The sequence below is a fragment of the Gymnodraco acuticeps genome, unplaced genomic scaffold, assembly GCF_902827175.1.
Source record: "Gymnodraco acuticeps unplaced genomic scaffold, fGymAcu1.1, whole genome shotgun sequence".
In the NCBI taxonomy this organism is placed as follows: domain Eukaryota; kingdom Metazoa; phylum Chordata; class Actinopteri; order Perciformes; family Bathydraconidae; genus Gymnodraco; species Gymnodraco acuticeps.
In genome coordinates, this window is record NW_022992264.1 from 341,337 (window position 1) to 359,871 (window position 18,535).

General features: G+C 40.6%; 1 protein-coding gene across 1 annotated transcript in view; it reads left to right on the forward strand.

Moving 5' to 3' along the window:
* The window catches only part of ajap1 (adherens junctions associated protein 1), a 63,665-nt gene that overhangs the window by 38,398 nt on the left and 6,732 nt on the right, over positions 1-18,535 (forward strand). The window contains exons 2-5 of the mRNA XM_034206990.1: positions 257-1,011; positions 14,845-14,932; positions 15,090-15,332; positions 18,237-18,369. Of these exons, the coding sequence (XP_034062881.1) occupies positions 257-1,011; positions 14,845-14,932; positions 15,090-15,332; positions 18,237-18,309 (1,159 nt within the window). The 3' untranslated portion in view covers positions 18,310-18,369. The remainder of the gene's footprint in view (positions 1-256; positions 1,012-14,844; positions 14,933-15,089; positions 15,333-18,236; positions 18,370-18,535) is intronic.

Consider the following 18,535-nt stretch of genomic DNA (forward strand, 5'->3'; position numbering starts at 1 on the left):
CCTGACCTTTAAACTGTAATTCAAGAGGCGAGCAGTGAAGCTAATTATTATCGAAGCTTTAATTGAGTAGTTGAAGAAGTTGTGGAGTAGAACTTGGCCGTGAGAGCAAATGGAGGGTGAATCGAATGTGAATCTCTAATACAGACCATTGACTTGATGGTGGGAGACGAAGGAAACTTGAATTGTGTACTGTAGATGGTTTGAATCTAAAGCTTTTTTCTTTTTTCTTTCTTCTACTTTCTCCCCTTCTCTGTAGTCCGTCTGCTTTTAGGCCAGGCAGCTGTGTTGGGCACCGGGTGTGGATCCTGCTGGCCATGACCCACCTCACCCTGGACTTCTCTGTGTGCAGCCCCCTCAATCAGGGTACGGGGGTCAAACTCACGCCTAAATCGGTGCCTCGCTCTCGACCTCGCTGGCAGCCGCTCTGGGACACGCCCAACAAGCTCCACTGGAGAACAGTGAGCCCGTTGGCCCGCCGCCTCCTCAACCCTATCCCTCCGCCTCAAGACAACAGGGCAGGGATAGGGCCAAAAGTCAAGAGTCAAAAGCATAGGAAGCCAGCACATAAAGGACAAGCTGGATGTAAGGAGTGCCGGTTGAGAAACTCTCACATGGAGAGTGGTGATCCTTTGGCTGTAATAGCGGAAGCTCCAGCAGCTTTATCCAGCGGCAGTAGAGGAGACGCAGTGAGGTTGTTACTTCGAGCCAGGAGGCAGCTCAAATGGGACAATGATAAGTCTCAGGAGGGCCGGACTACCACAGTGGCCGGATTTATCGACTGGGGACCCACGGGGACAGATAGCATAGATGACGTCGGTAAACCCAACGTAACGCTGTCCACCAAGGTCTCAACCTCCACAGTGGCCACGACCACTAGCAGTACAACCAGTCTCACTCAAAGGACGTTCACTGTGGTGACCACACCAGAGGCCAATAGGATAAGCACCACCAAGGCCACAGGAGGCTTCGTGGAGACGGTCAAACCTTCAAAGCCAAATGGGGACACATCAGGTAAGACATGTAAAGCAGCTCAGAAGCTAAAAAGCTAATGCTAATCTACCATTAAAAGCTCCAACAGAAATAGAATCGGAAACGTTCAGAGCAGCAACTGAATTTGTGCTGTAGTGTATATTGAACAGACAAATAAAGTAGTCCTAACGCTGTGAAAAGTCAATACTTGAGAGAAAAATTGAACAAACTTATATTAGGCAAAAGGGCACACTGGTCACAGGAGTAGTATATTCATCCCCACAGAGACCCGGTTTTCAATTTGACTTCAATCCTTCTTTTTTGGTGTTTAGTCAAACTTTTTTAATACGGTTAAAACTGTTTGCTCTCCAGCTTCCTGCTCACAAAACACCACAAAGCCATTTCAGGCTTAATTGTAACCCAATAGAAGCTTTCAATGTTAAAACTAGGTAATTTAGTACTGCACAGACTAAATCTTTGTGGATCCCTGCCCATTTGTTTGGGAACCCAATCAAGCCATAGTTTGATTTCCTGTATTGGTACCTCCAGCTTGGTTGTGTGTTCCAACAAACACAGTTGGCACATGGTGACATGTGGGAAGCTGGTGTGGAATCACATTTCTATGGCTGCCCTACAGACTTGATGGTGGCCTCCATGTGGCGGGATGGTGTGAAAAACCTCTTGCTGGCAAGGGAGAAGAAGATTCTGGCAACATTATGTGTTATGTAGGTAGCACTTGGCTGTTAACTCCCTCGATAGGGAAGGGACAAATAGATCGTTGTGCATCCCCATTTAGCAAAAATAATTGGGGTATATTGCAAAAAATATAAAACACCGTTTAAAGTGAGGTTGTCTCCTACCTTCATTCTCTTGCAATCTATGATCACCTTTTCAAAGTAGCGCATGACGATCCACAGAATTGATCTACATTTAATGAATGTAAAACTCCACTTTGGAGAAAAAATCACCTGATTGAAAGCCTATGTCCTTCACCATACTGTGGCCCTCATGCCTGAAGTACAGTTCAGCAGCGCTAAAGATTTTTATGGACAGTCCCTCTGTGCTGTGAGAACGCCTAGACTATATTATATTTACCATTTCATTAAGTCCTCGAGGAACATGGCTTTTTAGATGGACCGTACAGGTAGTTAAACGTAAGTCATGTTTAACAACTTATGAAGGAAGCACTATGCTAATTAAAGCTTTCCCATTTGGTGCATAAATATAAATGTCGTAAAATTAAGCAGCTATAACAGTAATGGTGATCAAAAGGTCCTGAGCCGCCTCCTGCTCAATTACAATGGAAATTGTCTTCATACATGGAGAAATGTAAAATTCTATTTCCAAAATTGGAAAATATTTATTTTAATTGATGAAGTCTTGCTGTTTTATGACTTTGTGTTTTCAATTTGGCCTTCAACACACCTTTTGCTGTCTAGAGAAATGCAGTGACTATTTTGGGGAATTTGTGGAGCAGTACTTACAGTAAGGTGACCTTTTTTACCTTCATAGCATATACATACTTACAAATTAAATTGGGCCAGTTACTTATTAGAAACCATCTTTAGCTCTTGGACACATTTGAAACATAATGCAAATAAAGGTAGTACAAAAAAAAAGTTATATTCGGTCACGTATTTGACCAAGAAATGGTAATTAGTAGTAACAATAACCGATAACGCACTCTTTCTAACAGTATGTCCCTGCCTTCTTCCTTCGTTAGTAAATGAAGCACAACATAATTCCAGAATCTAAATAATGAATGGAAGCACCACAGGGCTCTACTGGGATCACTAGCCTTTCTGGATTTCATAGCTGATATAAGCATGGCTTCTTTATGCTGTTTATCTTTGAAAAAGAAAAAGCTGTCCGAACTTAGGGCAGGAACACTAAATGTAGGTTTAATTGCAAGTGGAATAAATATATGTTGTACAGCACTACGATGACTGATAGGTGTATATAGTGAATGTGAAATGAAATGGCAGTATGTAATTGTCTTGTCAGCGTTGTTGTGATCTCTTTATTTTCACTTGATTGGGAGGTGGCTGTGAGACCACTAATTATTTGAGATGATGGCTTGATATTGTATCCTGGAGGAACTGAGCCACCATTTAACTGAGAGCTGGAAATGAAAAGTCAGATTTTTACGATCAGGTGCACCTTATCGTATGAATATGCCAACTTTGTCTCATCAGAGCAGATGAACAGAATCACTTTCAAAGCAAAACCCTTGTGCTTAAATGCTGCAGAAAACGTTCCTTTTGCTTTCACAACACATTAACCTGTGTCTGCCTCATATTGGCCTCGAGGGGAGACATAATTACCACGCCGACAGCACCGCATCGGATGCTGATGAAATGAAACTATTACCGAAGGAGAGGTGCTTCACTTGGTCTCTGTCTCTTTCTCTTATCTTTCATGCTTTGTCTTTGAAGATCTTTTTGGAGACATTACATTAATCTAAGTCTGAATAATGCAACATCAGACAGGAAAAACGAATTTAAACAAATTAACTTAATCAGAGTACACATAACAATTGACCTCATCTAGATTTCTGCTTGTGTTTTGTGAAGTAACACAGGAGGTATTTAGTTCAAAACATAAGTAATTTGTCTCTTATGGATAACACAAGGGGATGATTTCTTCAAGGAAGGAGGACAGATCTAACACATATTATTAGATATAATATAAGGAGTAATTAAAATGTCTTTCTTACTTTGGTTAAAGTATGACTCTGGTTTGTTATAACTAGATTATGAGATGATGTTCATTATCAATGAATCTGACGATTCAAATGCTAAATGTCTTTTACATTTATTTTTTAACAGTGCAACCCCAAATATGTTGTGTTTAATATGGACAGAGAAACACAGCAAATCTCCCTAAACATTTTTTTGAAGATCCACTAAGTAACACATTATGCATGACGTCATTATTTAGGTGTTATTTTGTCACATTGTTAAAGAAAAACAATCAATTGATACTTATTTGTCACAAATGATTATTGGTTTTATTTACACCTAGCTTTTTTGCTATTGGATAGTCAGTGAAATGTTATTTTGAAGTGCCAGATATGTTTGTAGGATGTTGGCTGCATGTTTTGATGTAAACACTCTTTGAACAAACACTTTGAGCTGGTAAATTAGCTGACAGTCATTTAAATTAAACAGTAAATTCATTACATGCAATAGTTTCTTCTGCCTCAGTAAGACACTGCAAAACCACATGTCATACTGTATATCACTTTGGAGGGCTTCTGTGGCTTTCGGGTTTATTGCCCAAACAGATTCAAGCTGTGGCGTGTAAACCTTTATCGTTATAGAGATGTATTACACTGAAAAATACATAACTGTTCGGATACTGTGTATGCATAATGTATGTTTTCATTCATGCATGCACAGACTTTTAGTCCCGAATGTTGAGATATGAATTGTTTGCATTTGGCACCCAGCTGTTTGGTGGATACTGTGTGGCTTTTTCTTTGTGTCTTGTTTGTTAAGGCTGGGTCAAAAGTTCAGGACCTACAATGGCAGAGACCAGATGGATTCAGTCTTTTAACAAAGTTTAATAAAGGAAAAAAGGAGCAACTAATAAACAATCCACAAAATGAAGGTGGATCTAGTTCACGCCGGTGGCGGCGGCAGGACTCAGGCTGGCTCGAGCAGACACTGGAAAAACAGGAAAAAAACAAGGTTACTCTTCAACAAAAACAGAAAGAGAAAATCACACTAAGCTAGGATACTACGACGTTCAGCTCTACCGAGTGAGACGGAATTATCTGGCACTGGAGTGTGAACATGACCAGGGTTTTATGGAGGAGTTGATTAGATGAGTACAGTGTGCTCCTCATTGTGAACCAGCTGAGTCTTCTAACGATCACCACACTGCACAGGAGAGAGAGAGAGAAGACAGAGGGGAGGAGGAGAAAGCAAAACACCTAAACCATAACATTGTTGTTCTTCAGGCGTATTCTCACTGTGCCAACTTAACCATGACAACCTTCTCAGGTGAATGATGTAAGATCTAATTATATTCGTGGCAATACTTATAAAGAACAAATTCAAGCGGGGATATGACATGCAAGTCCACCAGGTAGTCTGCGCCCAATGTGTCCAATTCTGGTGAACATGATAACTCCGCCATGACGCCATAACAACCTCTTAAAATGTTTACATAAAATGTAACAAACTAAATAATCTTCAATTTCAGATAGATTCAATCCTATATATGGGCTTTCTTTTTCTATTACCTACATTAACTAGGCAATGACCTGTCAGTGTTTTCTTAAACAACTAAATTAGAACCGGGGTCTTTAATTTTGTTCAAGCCAAGGACCTTTAAGCTAAAAGAGAGATTACGCAAGGACCCCCTACTAACTACATATGTAAAAACATTGAGTTGTTTATTAAACTGGACCTACAATATAATGTGAGCTAAAGTGCCATAAACACACAGATGTATGGTGCATACAACACTAACCAATTAAAATACTACGTAGCTGTAGCTAAATAGTTAACCGTTATGGATTGTACCTCACAATGATTTAGTGCAGATTAGCTAGCTCACATGATTAACACACCACTATCAATGTGTAAATACAAAAAATAATAATAATAACATATTTTTACATATCAGCCAATTAATATGCATTTTCAGACGTACTTTAATCAAAAAGAATATTACAAATTGATTACTGCATTTGGGGATTACATGGACCTACACGGACCTTCTGATAAAGACCAATACATTTGAATCTATATCTATCAAACAAATACAACTTAGAATAACACATACATGCTTTAACCACTACTGCTCAGAATATGTATAAACCATTGCTAGTCAGGCTCTAAGGAACTGTGAGAATATACGTGCCCATTCACCCCTGCAATGAACTGCATGCATGAACTAATTCACTATGACTCACGAATACTGTAGGCAACCAGCACAAATTCAAGCCATTAGTGTACTTTGTCTTCGTCAGTCAGGCATGTGTGTATCATGACCGTAATCATCTCTCACTGTGTGTGGGGGTGTGAGCACATAACTGTCAAACAGGGATGCAAGTGGTTGTTTGTGAAAGGAGGAAATGATTCCAAACGCCTCACATCGAAGTGCTGTACAGTACATAGTGAAGACAAGTCAGTTTATAGCTCACCAAGAGATGAAGGCAGTAAAGAAACATGGCTGGCTTCAGAACTGACTGGAACAGTTGCCAATTATTTCCTGCCTCTTAATATGAAACGTCTCCTTATATTAAGTGTTATGTTCCACAGCAGACGCACACATGTTGGACTAACAAGCAGAGGCTGGTGATTCTGACGCTCCTCAATAAGTATTTCCTACTTTGCAGGAGATGTTGACAATGACCAGATATACACACATTCACTCATTTTATAATATATCACTACCTCTTTTTGTTGGTATATTAGACGTTTTTATCAACATTGCTGTAATTTGATGCTTTTGTAGCAATAGGTTAAGGAACTTTTGAAGGTTTGAATAAAGATGGCCGGTGTGTTTTGTTTTTCGGATTCCAAAATCTGCACATTAAATTGTTAATCTCGATAGCAATATTCTATAAATATGATTTACCTCTAAGGCCTGATGATGGTCAAGCTAAGACTCACCCTAATCTATTCAAGCTGATGTGTGAAGCAGTCAGTCAATGTAAGCCACTTTATATCCACATGGACGAGCTCTGTGCTCCTTCCATTAGTTTTCTTGTGTGACATTTTGCCGACCTGTTTGGTTTGGTTTGAACTGAGTATGACACATCAAGTACATGACAGCTCACCACAGCTTGTCCGAGTTGCACTTATTGACTGCAGGCTATGTGCCTTTCCTCCCACTCACTGTTGGCTTTGATGGCGCAGGACAACAAAAGGGACAACTCTTTGTTATCGCTGAAGAAGTTCACACCCTCTCCCAGGACATAGACGTTAATGTTGCATACAATCAGTCAAAAGGCCTTCAGCAAAGACATTGTTTCTAATGCTTTCTGTCTTATTTAAATGGGCCGCATTTATATAGCACTTTCACAGTCTGTATGAAGCCTCAAAGCGCTTTACAAATCAGCATTTACCAATCCACACAGAATGTATGTTCTACCTGCTCAGGGAGACCAATATTGACACACAATCACACAGTGTTTGTCATCGAGTGCATGAAAATATCTTGCCCCAGGAAAAATTACCATGAGACTGCATGTGTTGGAAATCGAACCACCAACCTTCTGATTAGAGAAAGACAATCTACCTTGAGCCACAGCCACTCACTCAGATGTCCTTTTTTAATTATGTTAATGTATACTTTTACAATTATCATTGTTAACTATTAGCAGGTCTTGTTTAATACAAACTTTCTGTAGGTGGGTATAATTCTGTTCTCAGAGAGCGCAAATCTCTCCCAAGGCCATTCCCATAAGTAAAAAATATATGCGTTTATGGGATTTGGATCTGCTTAAAGATATAATATATTTTCCCTTGGCCCATGAATACACCCTTTCACTCATTTGTCAAAATCTGGCTTGTAATTTTCTGTAACCCTGCTGTCGAAAGGACAAACAAACCAACAAACAAAACTGATGTCATAACCTCCTAGGGGGAGGTAATAACACAGTGGGCCACTGGCAATAGTACTAAGTATCCATTGAAACGCTAGCCTTGATAGTTAATAACTTCAATGTAATGTGTAATTTCCCGTTATGAGACATTGGGACACCAGTGTGCACTCTCAGCATCATAATGTACCTCATGCATATCTCATTCGGTGTGGAATCTGGATGCCTCAGCTCTTAATGGATGCCTCCTGTTGATCCTTCTCTCACTGCGCTCTGGCCATGGAAGAAGAAGGAGGAGGTGGTGGGGGGGGGGGGGTGGGGGTTGTACTGTAGCCGTGGTGCCTCCAGATGCTCGCTGATTGTTCCCGGTGATTGTGCTTCTAGTAACTGCGACCCCCCTCTACTCCACGCAGATGGAGCTGTCAGCTCCATTATGGATACGAGATGATTCAAACTGCAGTCAGTGAAGCCACCGCTGATAACTTATGTCTTGTTAGACAGGCTACCGAGTTGCGAGGTTAAATGTAACAGGCTTGTGGGAAGTTAGCAAAAGGTGCCATGTGTTCCTGATAGATACTGTCTAGCCTGGAAACATGCGTTTATTTATGGATGTTTAAAGTAAAATAAGTATCTTGAAAAAAGAGGAATGCGGCAACAATTCACATCACGTTTTCAAGATTGTGAAGAGGATGGAGGGTTAAATGCATGGTTTAAATAAGTAAGTCCGTCCCCTGTAGAGCAAAGTGAGCACATGTAAAATGTATATTAAGTGTTTTAGGAGTCTATTTTTAAGCGAGCTCGGTGAACATTGTGATGCAGAATGTTGACCCGCTGAAGACCTGTAGAGGCGTACAATACAGCCTCTTCAACAGCGAGAGACGCACAGAGACACAGAGAGAAACCACTTCTCCCCATCGGTTACCATGGCAATCCAATACATTTGCCATTACTTCTTGGTATTGACTCTCAATAAAGTGGGTAAAAATGAATCTCCTTTTCTCGAGCATTAAATCTGGACCTAAGTGCTGATGCCAGGCGTGCAGAGTCAAACACCCTCTCCCTGATTTACAGAAACGCCAGCCAAGAGAAGAGGAAGGGGCACGACCGAGCAAATGCTGCTTCGCTTTTTGTTCCTCCGCTGCTCAGCTCTTTCTTCATGGCTTAACATATCTGCCCAAAGGATGTTGTTGTCAGTGATGTATTGTCTTAACTTTTTAAATGCCTCTGTGATGTGCTGCAACCCATTTTCCCCTCGGGGACTAATAAACGAATACTATACTATGGAAGAGGAGTGCAGATGTTGGCCGAGGAGGATTGTGTTTCTGTCCATCAGAAGGCATAACGTTTTTTTTTTTTAAACCAATTAAGTTTGATTTATTTTAGCTTCTCAGTGTTGTCAACAAATGTGTGTTGCTTGACAGGAAAGACAAAGAAGATGATGGAGTATCCAGAAGGATTTAGATTCAGAGCCAAAACAGTGCAGGTGGTATGTATCCCACTCCATTCACCTGCTACACAATTTCGCCAAGCTTTGTTCACTAAAAAATACCACCTGTCTCCGGCTTGACAGCACTCAGATTTCAGGATGGTTGATTGAAGCTGCTCTGTGGCAATGCCATTTTACTCCCACCTGAAAACTGAGTCATTTCCATTTTTTTCTACCGTTAACGGGACTGTGTGTTCTCGACTGTTCCTAATACAGGCAGACACACAACACAAGAGTATCCATCGTCCTGTAAAGGGTGCCATCATCTAACGATATACGTGTGGCCCCTTTTTTTGGCAATTCTAGCATTTGCTATCCTGCCTGACTCAATGGTGCATCCTTGCCTTTGACACTGAGAGAAAAGGCATGTAAGAGTAATTGTTTCTGATCTTTCCCTCTTCTCTCAGTCTGTCCCTCCTCTTCAATAAGTGTTTTAGATTGCTTGGCACCTCAGTGGAAATCAGCCTAGATTGCCACCTTGACACTGATGTTAATTGGCAATTCCTATCCATCAACGCGCCACCTTTGACGGAAGTCTTCCCGAAAGCTGTCCCGTTCAGGTGCTCAGGTTGGAGAGAGGAGGGAGGCGATCTTGGAAGGGTCAGGCAGCGTATTAGCTTGTATTGAGTTTGCCTGGACTGATGTTACTTTGTGGTGCGTGGGAGTTAGCGGCTCAACCTCTGTGAGCCGTAACTTTGTTTCACAAATGAGGGGCCTTTCCCACATTTTTCAGGAGCTTTTAAGCCAACAGTGTGTGGGTGTAGGCACCATTAGTCCTAAATGGCTCTTCACAATGGATGCCTGATAGGGCTTGCAGGAAATACAGCATACACACAAACAGCTAAAGAATGACAATAACTCCTACATACATGCATAGCAATTAAGTAGTCATTCTCTTTCCCTCATCATCCGCCAGTATTGCCCTGTTACGGCATTGTTACTCAGAGGACAAACTGCCTGCAGTTTAGATGTTGGCACTAAATTCACTTGCAGCTGGACAAGCCAAGGTCAAAAACTGCCACATAAATGGTGGCATGTCATGGCAGAATCGCCTTTGGTTACTAAATGTTATTGCTTTTTATAATTAAGTGTTGTCATTTGTTTTTTTAACGTGGTACTGTACAGTATGTCTATTTCTACCAAGTACATCATTTTGTTAATTATCTTATTGCATGCTCTCTGTTGAGGGATGTTGTTGTGTTAGGTAAAGTTTATTCACAGAGTCTGTGTTAAGCCCTTGTCACACTGTCCCGAAATTGACACCCGATGGACACACGATAAAGGAAATGTTCAAATTCGGCTGTGATCGTAGCAACATCGGGCCATTCGTGAGGGCATCTAAGCCATCGTATGACCGCCGGTGGAGTTTCTCAGGCTCCGGCAGCAACTTCGTGAGCGGCAACTTCGTAAGGCACTCGTGAGGGCATCTTGTCAAATCGTGTCATCTTCGTGTTATCATCGGTGCATTCACCCTCACTCTGATCGGGGTGAATGCCCGATGGCACCGATGATAACAAGATGCCCTCACGATGGCCTTACGAAGGGCAAAATTGACACACGAATTCAACACGAAAATGAACCTTCGCAAGGTCCTTCGGCAATTTTTTGGCATGCCAAAGATTTTGCCACCGCTCACAAAGTTGCTGCCGGAGCCTGAGAAACTCCACCGGCGGTCATACGAAGGCTTAAGATGCCCTCACGAATGGCCCAATGTTGCTACGATCACAGCCGAATTTGAACATTTCCTTTATCGTGTGTCCATCGGGTTGTTTTATTGCACAACAAAATCATGTAAACATATTATGTAAATAACCCAATTTGTGTTCTGTGAAACTAAAAAGGATATAATATATTATTTTGAAGGACAGTTGACAGGAAGTTGTTGTTGTTGTTATGGAAACAACATTACGGAGAAAACGTAATATTTTTTACATATAAAGAGGGATAAAGTAAAGAACAAAGTCTGAAGATATCAGTACAGTATCATAGTACTGTAACATAATTGTTTTTGGTACTTTCATTGCAGCTGTATGTCTTAAATGTAATGTAAATGTTGCCTTTGTGTGTGGTTCGGGGCCATCTTCATGCGAAATTCACAATTCCATATTCGTGTGTCCATCGGGTGTCAATTTCGGGACAGTGTGACAGGGGCTTTAAGGCAGACTAGGATGATCCATTTCTGTAAGGAATATAACAAAAATAGGAGAAGGCATTCTAAAATTTGGCACAGGTGTAAACCATAACATGAATGATGGCTTCAGGGTCCTGGTATTCTGCATGCCGGCTCTCTGTCACACTTTTGTAAATTACGGTGATACTTCCACAGAACAGAGACATTTTAATTGTATTAGTAACACCTGTGCTTTTCCTAATAATAATAGTTTATTCTATAGCTTGGATTTAAACTAAGAGCTACAGTCTTTACCCAGGTCTGTGTTCCTCACATTGAAATGTCATTGTGGGATTATATAGTTTCAGTAAAACATGAGTGCTGATGCATCCCTATATCCAGCATTAGCTAATTAAACATTTCTACCGGAACTGCACTAATTGCCACTTCACAATTGAAGGAATGCGTTCAGATTTAAGTATAATCCGCACTTCTCAGGCTCTGAACTCAGAATGCTTCATCTCAAAGGCAGTATTAATATGTTTGGCTCATTGGGTGCAAACAGCTTTAAACACACATTTTGCACATCCATCTGACTCCAAGTTCAATATTCACTCTCCCTTTAAAAGTATTTTGCTGTCCACCAACTTGGGCAAATATATTGCTCTATACAGTAGATGCTAGTTGCTAACTTTGTATGCTGTTTGATGCTCGTCATGTCGCATACAGTAGATAAGTCTTAGGGTTTTCATTAAAAATAGCTACCCACTGTGTCTGGAAACTAGGTTGATAGGAGAGTTAAGACTAAACCAGACGCACATTAACGGTAATGGTGTTAAAGCTTAAACAATTAGCTATTAAGCTAAAGTAAAGCTAAAGGGAACTGCTCAGTTTGTTTATTATTATTATATAGTTATACCACACTTTTTTCAACTGTTACAAGACAAAACATTTAAAAATAAGTAAGTAATGTACATATATTTAATACACCTAGCCTGTTAATACCTATATAACATGATGTAACAATGGTAAAAAACATTTTGGAGAGAATTCGAACCAGACATTACCTGTTTAGATCACATTAACCACACACAGTTTTCAAGCTGGGGTTCTTTCATTAAAAGCAGGTTGCAAGGAGATATTTCATTTACCCACCAAGCATTTATTTGACATGTTCATCAAACTGATAGACAAGAAGGTACAAACAAATCTCATTTGTTTCTCGCTGGGAGCATCAATGGGGGCTCCAAAGCTGCTGCCACAGAGGTCACAAGCTTGCTGTACTTTATCCCTTCCCTCTCAGTCTCTCTTTGTTTGGCAGGGATTTGACCAAACAAAACCTGACGGGTAGCTCTAAAGCAAGGTGACTGAAGGTTATATTTTAACCTGACTTCAAACAGCCAATCCAAATTTATTTCACTCTGACTGGCAGTTGTGGATGAAAATACTGTGGATCAGATTTGTCACCCATGCCATTAGCTGCTCTGTTACCTCTGCACCCTTTAACATACTGCCCTGAAAACAAGGGGTGAAAGGATGGTTTGTGCTCCCGGACCTCATTTGCTTGGGTACATTTGTTTAATTAAAGGCACTAGTAGGAAATAATACGTATATTTTGCTTCAAATGGTAGCCTGAAGGAACTTTTAATGAGCAGAAATATCCTGCAACATGTAACATAGCATCACTAAGCTGCACACAGAATGCCTGTGTTTACCAACTGAGCCAATCAAATTCCTCTGGAATAAAATCCCAGACTGGCAGGGCTGCTAAACATGCGTGTGTTTTGTTCACTGACATCACACTCGCCAATCGATGCTTGCATGCACGCCATGACAGTTGGTATTAAAATCAGAACCTTTCCTTGCATGGGCAGAGCAGTTTCCATTAGAGATCCAACCGAAAGCTGTGCCATAATGTGATTTAATCAGATGTGGTTTTGCAGAGAAGAATCCATCAAGAGCATCTTTTAATTTCCAATGTCCTGACTTTAAAGTGCTCTGTTTCATTGTGACTTCAATGTAAAATGAAACAATTCTCAGTAGAGATCTCAGCCATTGATCAAGGTCATGGGCGAGCTCTATTATGCCTGATCTTGGACAGATGTTAATTTATAAGCAAACACTTTCAACTTAACAGTCTTGACGTCAGCCGGAGACAAGGCAGAGACGTAGGCGGGCAACGACAGAGAGGGGATATGAGAGAAAATGTAAATGGCTTGACAGATAAGATAATGTGCCTTTGCCGTGGCGAGGGATTCTGATTGCGCTGGGAAGGTAAGGCTATCCTGAGCCAGCTGAAGATATCATTAATCCAAGGTTGACCTGGCCTGCAGAAGTTTATTATCCAGGAGGAGGCTGTCCTGACAGCAGGCAGGCAGAGGAGAGGCCGTGTTGTTTTCCAAAACGACAGAGCAGCACTTCCTTTTGAGCCTTCCTGAAGACAAATTGGCTTGGATCAGCAGCCAGGCAGCTGGCTGATGGAGAGGTGAGATGTATGAGGCCCACGTGGGCATTTTATTGATGACGGCTTTTTTTTTCTTTCTCCCCCCTCTCCTGCAGAATGTCACCTGCTGCAGTGTGTCATTGTGTCCTAGTCGCTCTCCAGCTCTATCACTCACCCACACACATACAGCACACGACACACTAACCATACTGTACAGTGGAGTAGGCTCACACTAATCCTTACTTTAGACATGTAGCACACCGTTTAGTTTTTTTTGTGGATTACTGTCCTCTGGCAATAGTGGGAGATCAGCACACAGAGGCAGGTTAGAGTTTAAATAAGAACAATGCTTTTGTACTCTAGTCACAAAAAGAAAGGGAGGAAAACTTTCGTATCTGCAAGATGGATAAAATGCAAAAAGGCTGCATTGTTCCTTATTTAGTGTTAGTGTTGATTTAGCGAAACAAGACTTTAAACCAACACATTGTTTGGGTTCAAAAATGTCAGTATGCTACTTTCACTGCACCAACACATTGGACAGCCATTGGCATAAAGGTGGTAGGGACCAAACAGAGCCTAAAAAGGAAATATTTCCGAGAGTCAGAGACAGTATATCAAATTAATCATTTCAAAAGTGATATGCTTGTCTGATGTTGTGGTTTCAGTTTGTTGGCCAAAAACACAATTCATATGGTTTTAAGTAGCCTAAAAGAACAAAAACAATATAAAATGTTTTCATATGGTCTTAAGAGCCTGTATCCTCTACCCTGCATTAACACACCTCCCTTCCCAAAGCGCTGAAAATAAATTAGAACAATTTGTTTAGTTTTTGGACGTACCATCATACAAATTGCTCTCACTTATTTTTAAATAAAAAGCCTCTGGGCAAAATCTACAGAAATGAATTCACGTGAGAAAAAGGGTATTTAAAGCGTACCAGCTCTTTGGTTATGTGTCTGCTGTGTGAGGAAGTATTCGGTTTGAAAAACAAAATAAAAAATACATAAGAATAATACATTCTACAAGTACTTGGAGAAAACTTGGACTTGGTAAGGGAATGGAATGGAATTATTAATATCTCTCTTAAATTATGAATCACAGTGGATGACAGTATCATCAATACTTACTGAAGTGCAAAATAGTTCTAGGTTGTCATCCTCTCCTTTTAAAGTGAGTTTCCTCTGGTACTTTGTTGAGTACAGCAGAAAACTAAAGAGTGATACTCATCCCTCCTCAAATGTAATTATTCTGCTCTTGTGTTTACTGTCTTTTTGCAGGTTTGGCAGTTCACCAGATAATCACAATCACTGTGTCTCTCATTATGGTTATCGCAGCCTTGATCACAACACTCGTCCTTAAAAACTGGTAGGAAAGATTCCTTTACTTTTTGTATTATGTATTGTATTTACAGTGTAACTCATCTGTAAGAACTTCCACTATGTCAGAATATCCTTTGGATGATGAGAAGGGTACAAGGTATGATTTTATGTTTGTTTCTTGTCTTTGGTGCGTGTTTTTGTAGCTGTGCGCAGTCGGGAAATGGCCGCCACAATAGCCATCAGCGCAAGATCCACCAGCAGGAAGAGAGCTGCCAAAACCTGACAGACTTCACCCCGGCCCGGGTGCCAAGCAAGGTGGACATATTCACTGCCTACAATGACAGTCTGCAGTGCTCACATGAGTGCGTCCGGACTGCCGTGCCAATCTACACTGATGAGATGATCCAGCAGACGCCTGTCTACAAGACTGCTTACAATGGAAACAGGTACGCCGGCCCAGGGCTGTTTATAGCACAAGATGGATGCACACAGGAATCACTGTTCAGTCAGCAAGCACTGGACATGTAAAGTCTTTTCCAGGGAGATTTTTCAAATCAGGCATTACAGGTTAATGTCCTGAATAGGATGTAACCCCATGCTGAAGGGCAGAGCCAGATGTATTTAAACTGGGTTAAGAAATGTTGTTTTCCTAATATTAGTGGTTGTATGAGGGGATACATGTTCTGATAACTTGACAGTATAACGCATTACAAAATGACAAGCAAATGAAATACTTTTTCACCAAAATAACTGGCTACAGACACATTTTTTACATTACAATATTTTTGACACCCCATTTATATTTTAGCCATTTCATGTAGTAAGCTGTTCACCAAAGAAGTTGGGTCAAGATTATCTTTTCAGGTTGAAGGCACCAGTAATATTATTATAGAGGAAAAACTCATTCTTCATTTTTGACCTCAAGGAGTAGTACAGGGTCAATTGTTTCCCCCCTCCACATTCAAACAAGTTGAATATCAGGGTCAGAAGCAATTTAGAGATAGGGGCGGAATTTCCCACCGAATGCAAGTGGGAAATAACGGTTAAAACTACTTTTTTTCTTCATAAAATGATTAAATTCCTCACATTCTTCCCCTTGAGTGCGCTTCTATTCTCAACCACAATCAGTGTCAGTCAGAGGCTTGTTTTCTCAGCAAAGCCATAAAATCGGTTGCCCTTAATGCTTTCGTCCATTCATTCCTTGATCATCTGCCTAGGTGCTCAGCCCTGGCACGCTCAAGCTGCACACACAAATCCAAACCTACCTGGGATTTTTGTTTTGGCTTAATTAGTCAGTTTGAAGATGTAGGGCACTGCAATGTGAAGTCTTTACAGAGCCATTGAACTGATCCTTCTGACACCATTTCAAATGGCAGACAAGTACTATATATATACACACTTTAAAAACTCAACGACTAAACTCAAAAGTCATGAAATGTAATCTCCGTAAACTGTGCTCAAAACATCTATGTTTACCCACCAAACTAATATGCGCTGCTTCACACCAAAAGGAAGGTGTAACACTGTTGAGTCATTGGTGTGTTTGCTTTCCACTCTGAGTTCAAATCGCTTCTCTCTGTGGTTGAAGATGTGTCACTCTTTGAAATACAAAGGAGTTTTGACTGTGTTATTGAGTTACTAAACTGCATGGCCACCAAAGATGGTCACACTTACTCTGAGTATCTAAATCCTGTAACAGATTCATTATTCTGGCAGCGAGGATAGGATCACTCAGCTGGTGTAAATAGTACAAAGTGTCTGGATTTAGTCATGGAAGGAGGGCAAAATGTTTAGCATCAACGCTGCTGATTAATTCAGGAATTATTAACTTCAACAAAAAGTCTTAGTATGTTTTTTTTATTGTCGCTCTGCTTGTGTTTCTCTGTGATTAGTGACACAGATTTGACCAGTATTGGCACAATTATTATGTGACAGTAACTTCTTTCAAAAATAATTACTTGTGCCGCCATGTGGTTCAGTATCAATGAGGGGGACCCAGGTTTCAAATCTGGCCTGGGACTATTTATGCATGTCATCATCTCTGCCTCCGCATTTCAACCAACCAAGTCTCACAAAAAAAGTGTAATAGCTACGTTGGTCTACAGGGAAAAACGTAGTAATTTAACCCTCTCAAATGTTGACATTCCCAATGGCCAGTGCCCATGTCACGTCATCGTCAACTTTCCCGGTGTGAAAAAACAACAACATGGCGGACACCCAATATCTATCAAACTAGATGTAAAATATATACTTCTACCTAGATATGTAATAAAAAAGCATTTGGACGGCAAAACTATCAATCAATCAATCAATCAATGTTTATTTATATAGCCCAATATCACAAATGTTACATTTGTCTCAGTGGACTTCACAGTTTGTACAGAATATCAGTATGACAATACGACACCCTCTGTCCTTAGACCCTCACATCGTACAAGGAAAAACTTCCGGAGAAAACCCACAGTTTAAAGGGGAAAATGGGAGAAACCTCAGGGAGAGCAACAGAGGAGGGATCCCTCTCCCAGGACGGACAGACGTGCAATAGATGCCGTGTGTAAATCGAAGAGATAATACATTTACAGCATAGGTAGACCAAATGTTTGCAAATGCATGTGTGTATAATAGGAAGATGAATCCACGAGGATATCCACCCAGGACTTATGATCCAGGACCACAGCAACAAGCACAGCCATCTATCCTACAATTTCCGATTTTCCACAAGAAAATAAGCCGGGTGTCCGCCATGTTGTTGTTTTTACACACTGGGAAAGAAACAAAAAAGCCTTTTAACACAAAAAGTAAAAAATAATTAAGCTTCTAGGGAAAGTACTTTTAAATATCTGTTTTAAATATCATATTTTATACATATGTAACAACGTTGATAGTCAGGTAAGCGATAATGTATAGTGAGTGAGTAATTATTGCAAAAAAAAGACCCCGACACTGTGCTGCAGGACACAAATGTATTACACACATGTGAAACGCCTCTTTGTTTTTTTCTAAAGGCTAGCATTTATACCTGAAAAATGCACTTTAAACAATATGTTCTAGACTTGACAGTAGGCTTTAGTAGAAGACACAATAAGATGCAGTAGATGCTGACCTACTGTAGCTGTTCTTCGCTTTGTAAATGAATAATCACATTTGAAGAAATCAAGTGTAAACATGTCGACAAATACTCCCTAAACTCATGTTGACACAACAAATGTTTATCAATAATGTCTCTTCAGAATCAATTCAGGTTAAAAGCTAACAATGAAAAAAATGGTGCTTACTGAATGAAATGCAAATATGCAACCAACTACACTCCCATCTATCTATAACAACGTTCTCACCTCTTTACCCTACAGGCCCTCCCCCACTGAAAGACAACTAATTCCTGTGGCCTTCGTGTCAGAGAAATGGTTTGAGATCTCTTGTTGACAAGCTGAAGGCCTTCTTCACTTCCTGTGGGTGGAAGACACTTCCTGAATTCACGCTCTGGTGGGTACTGTGCCACATTTTAATTGCACAAATCCTCGCATGAGCCTCAGCCACCTCTATACCCGTGGTAATGCTGCCCCACTTTGGGACCAGAGGGGAACTTGGCATAGGTTTGTTTTAAGTGACATGACTGCGCTCCTTTCAATCGCTGCACTGCGATGAAAAA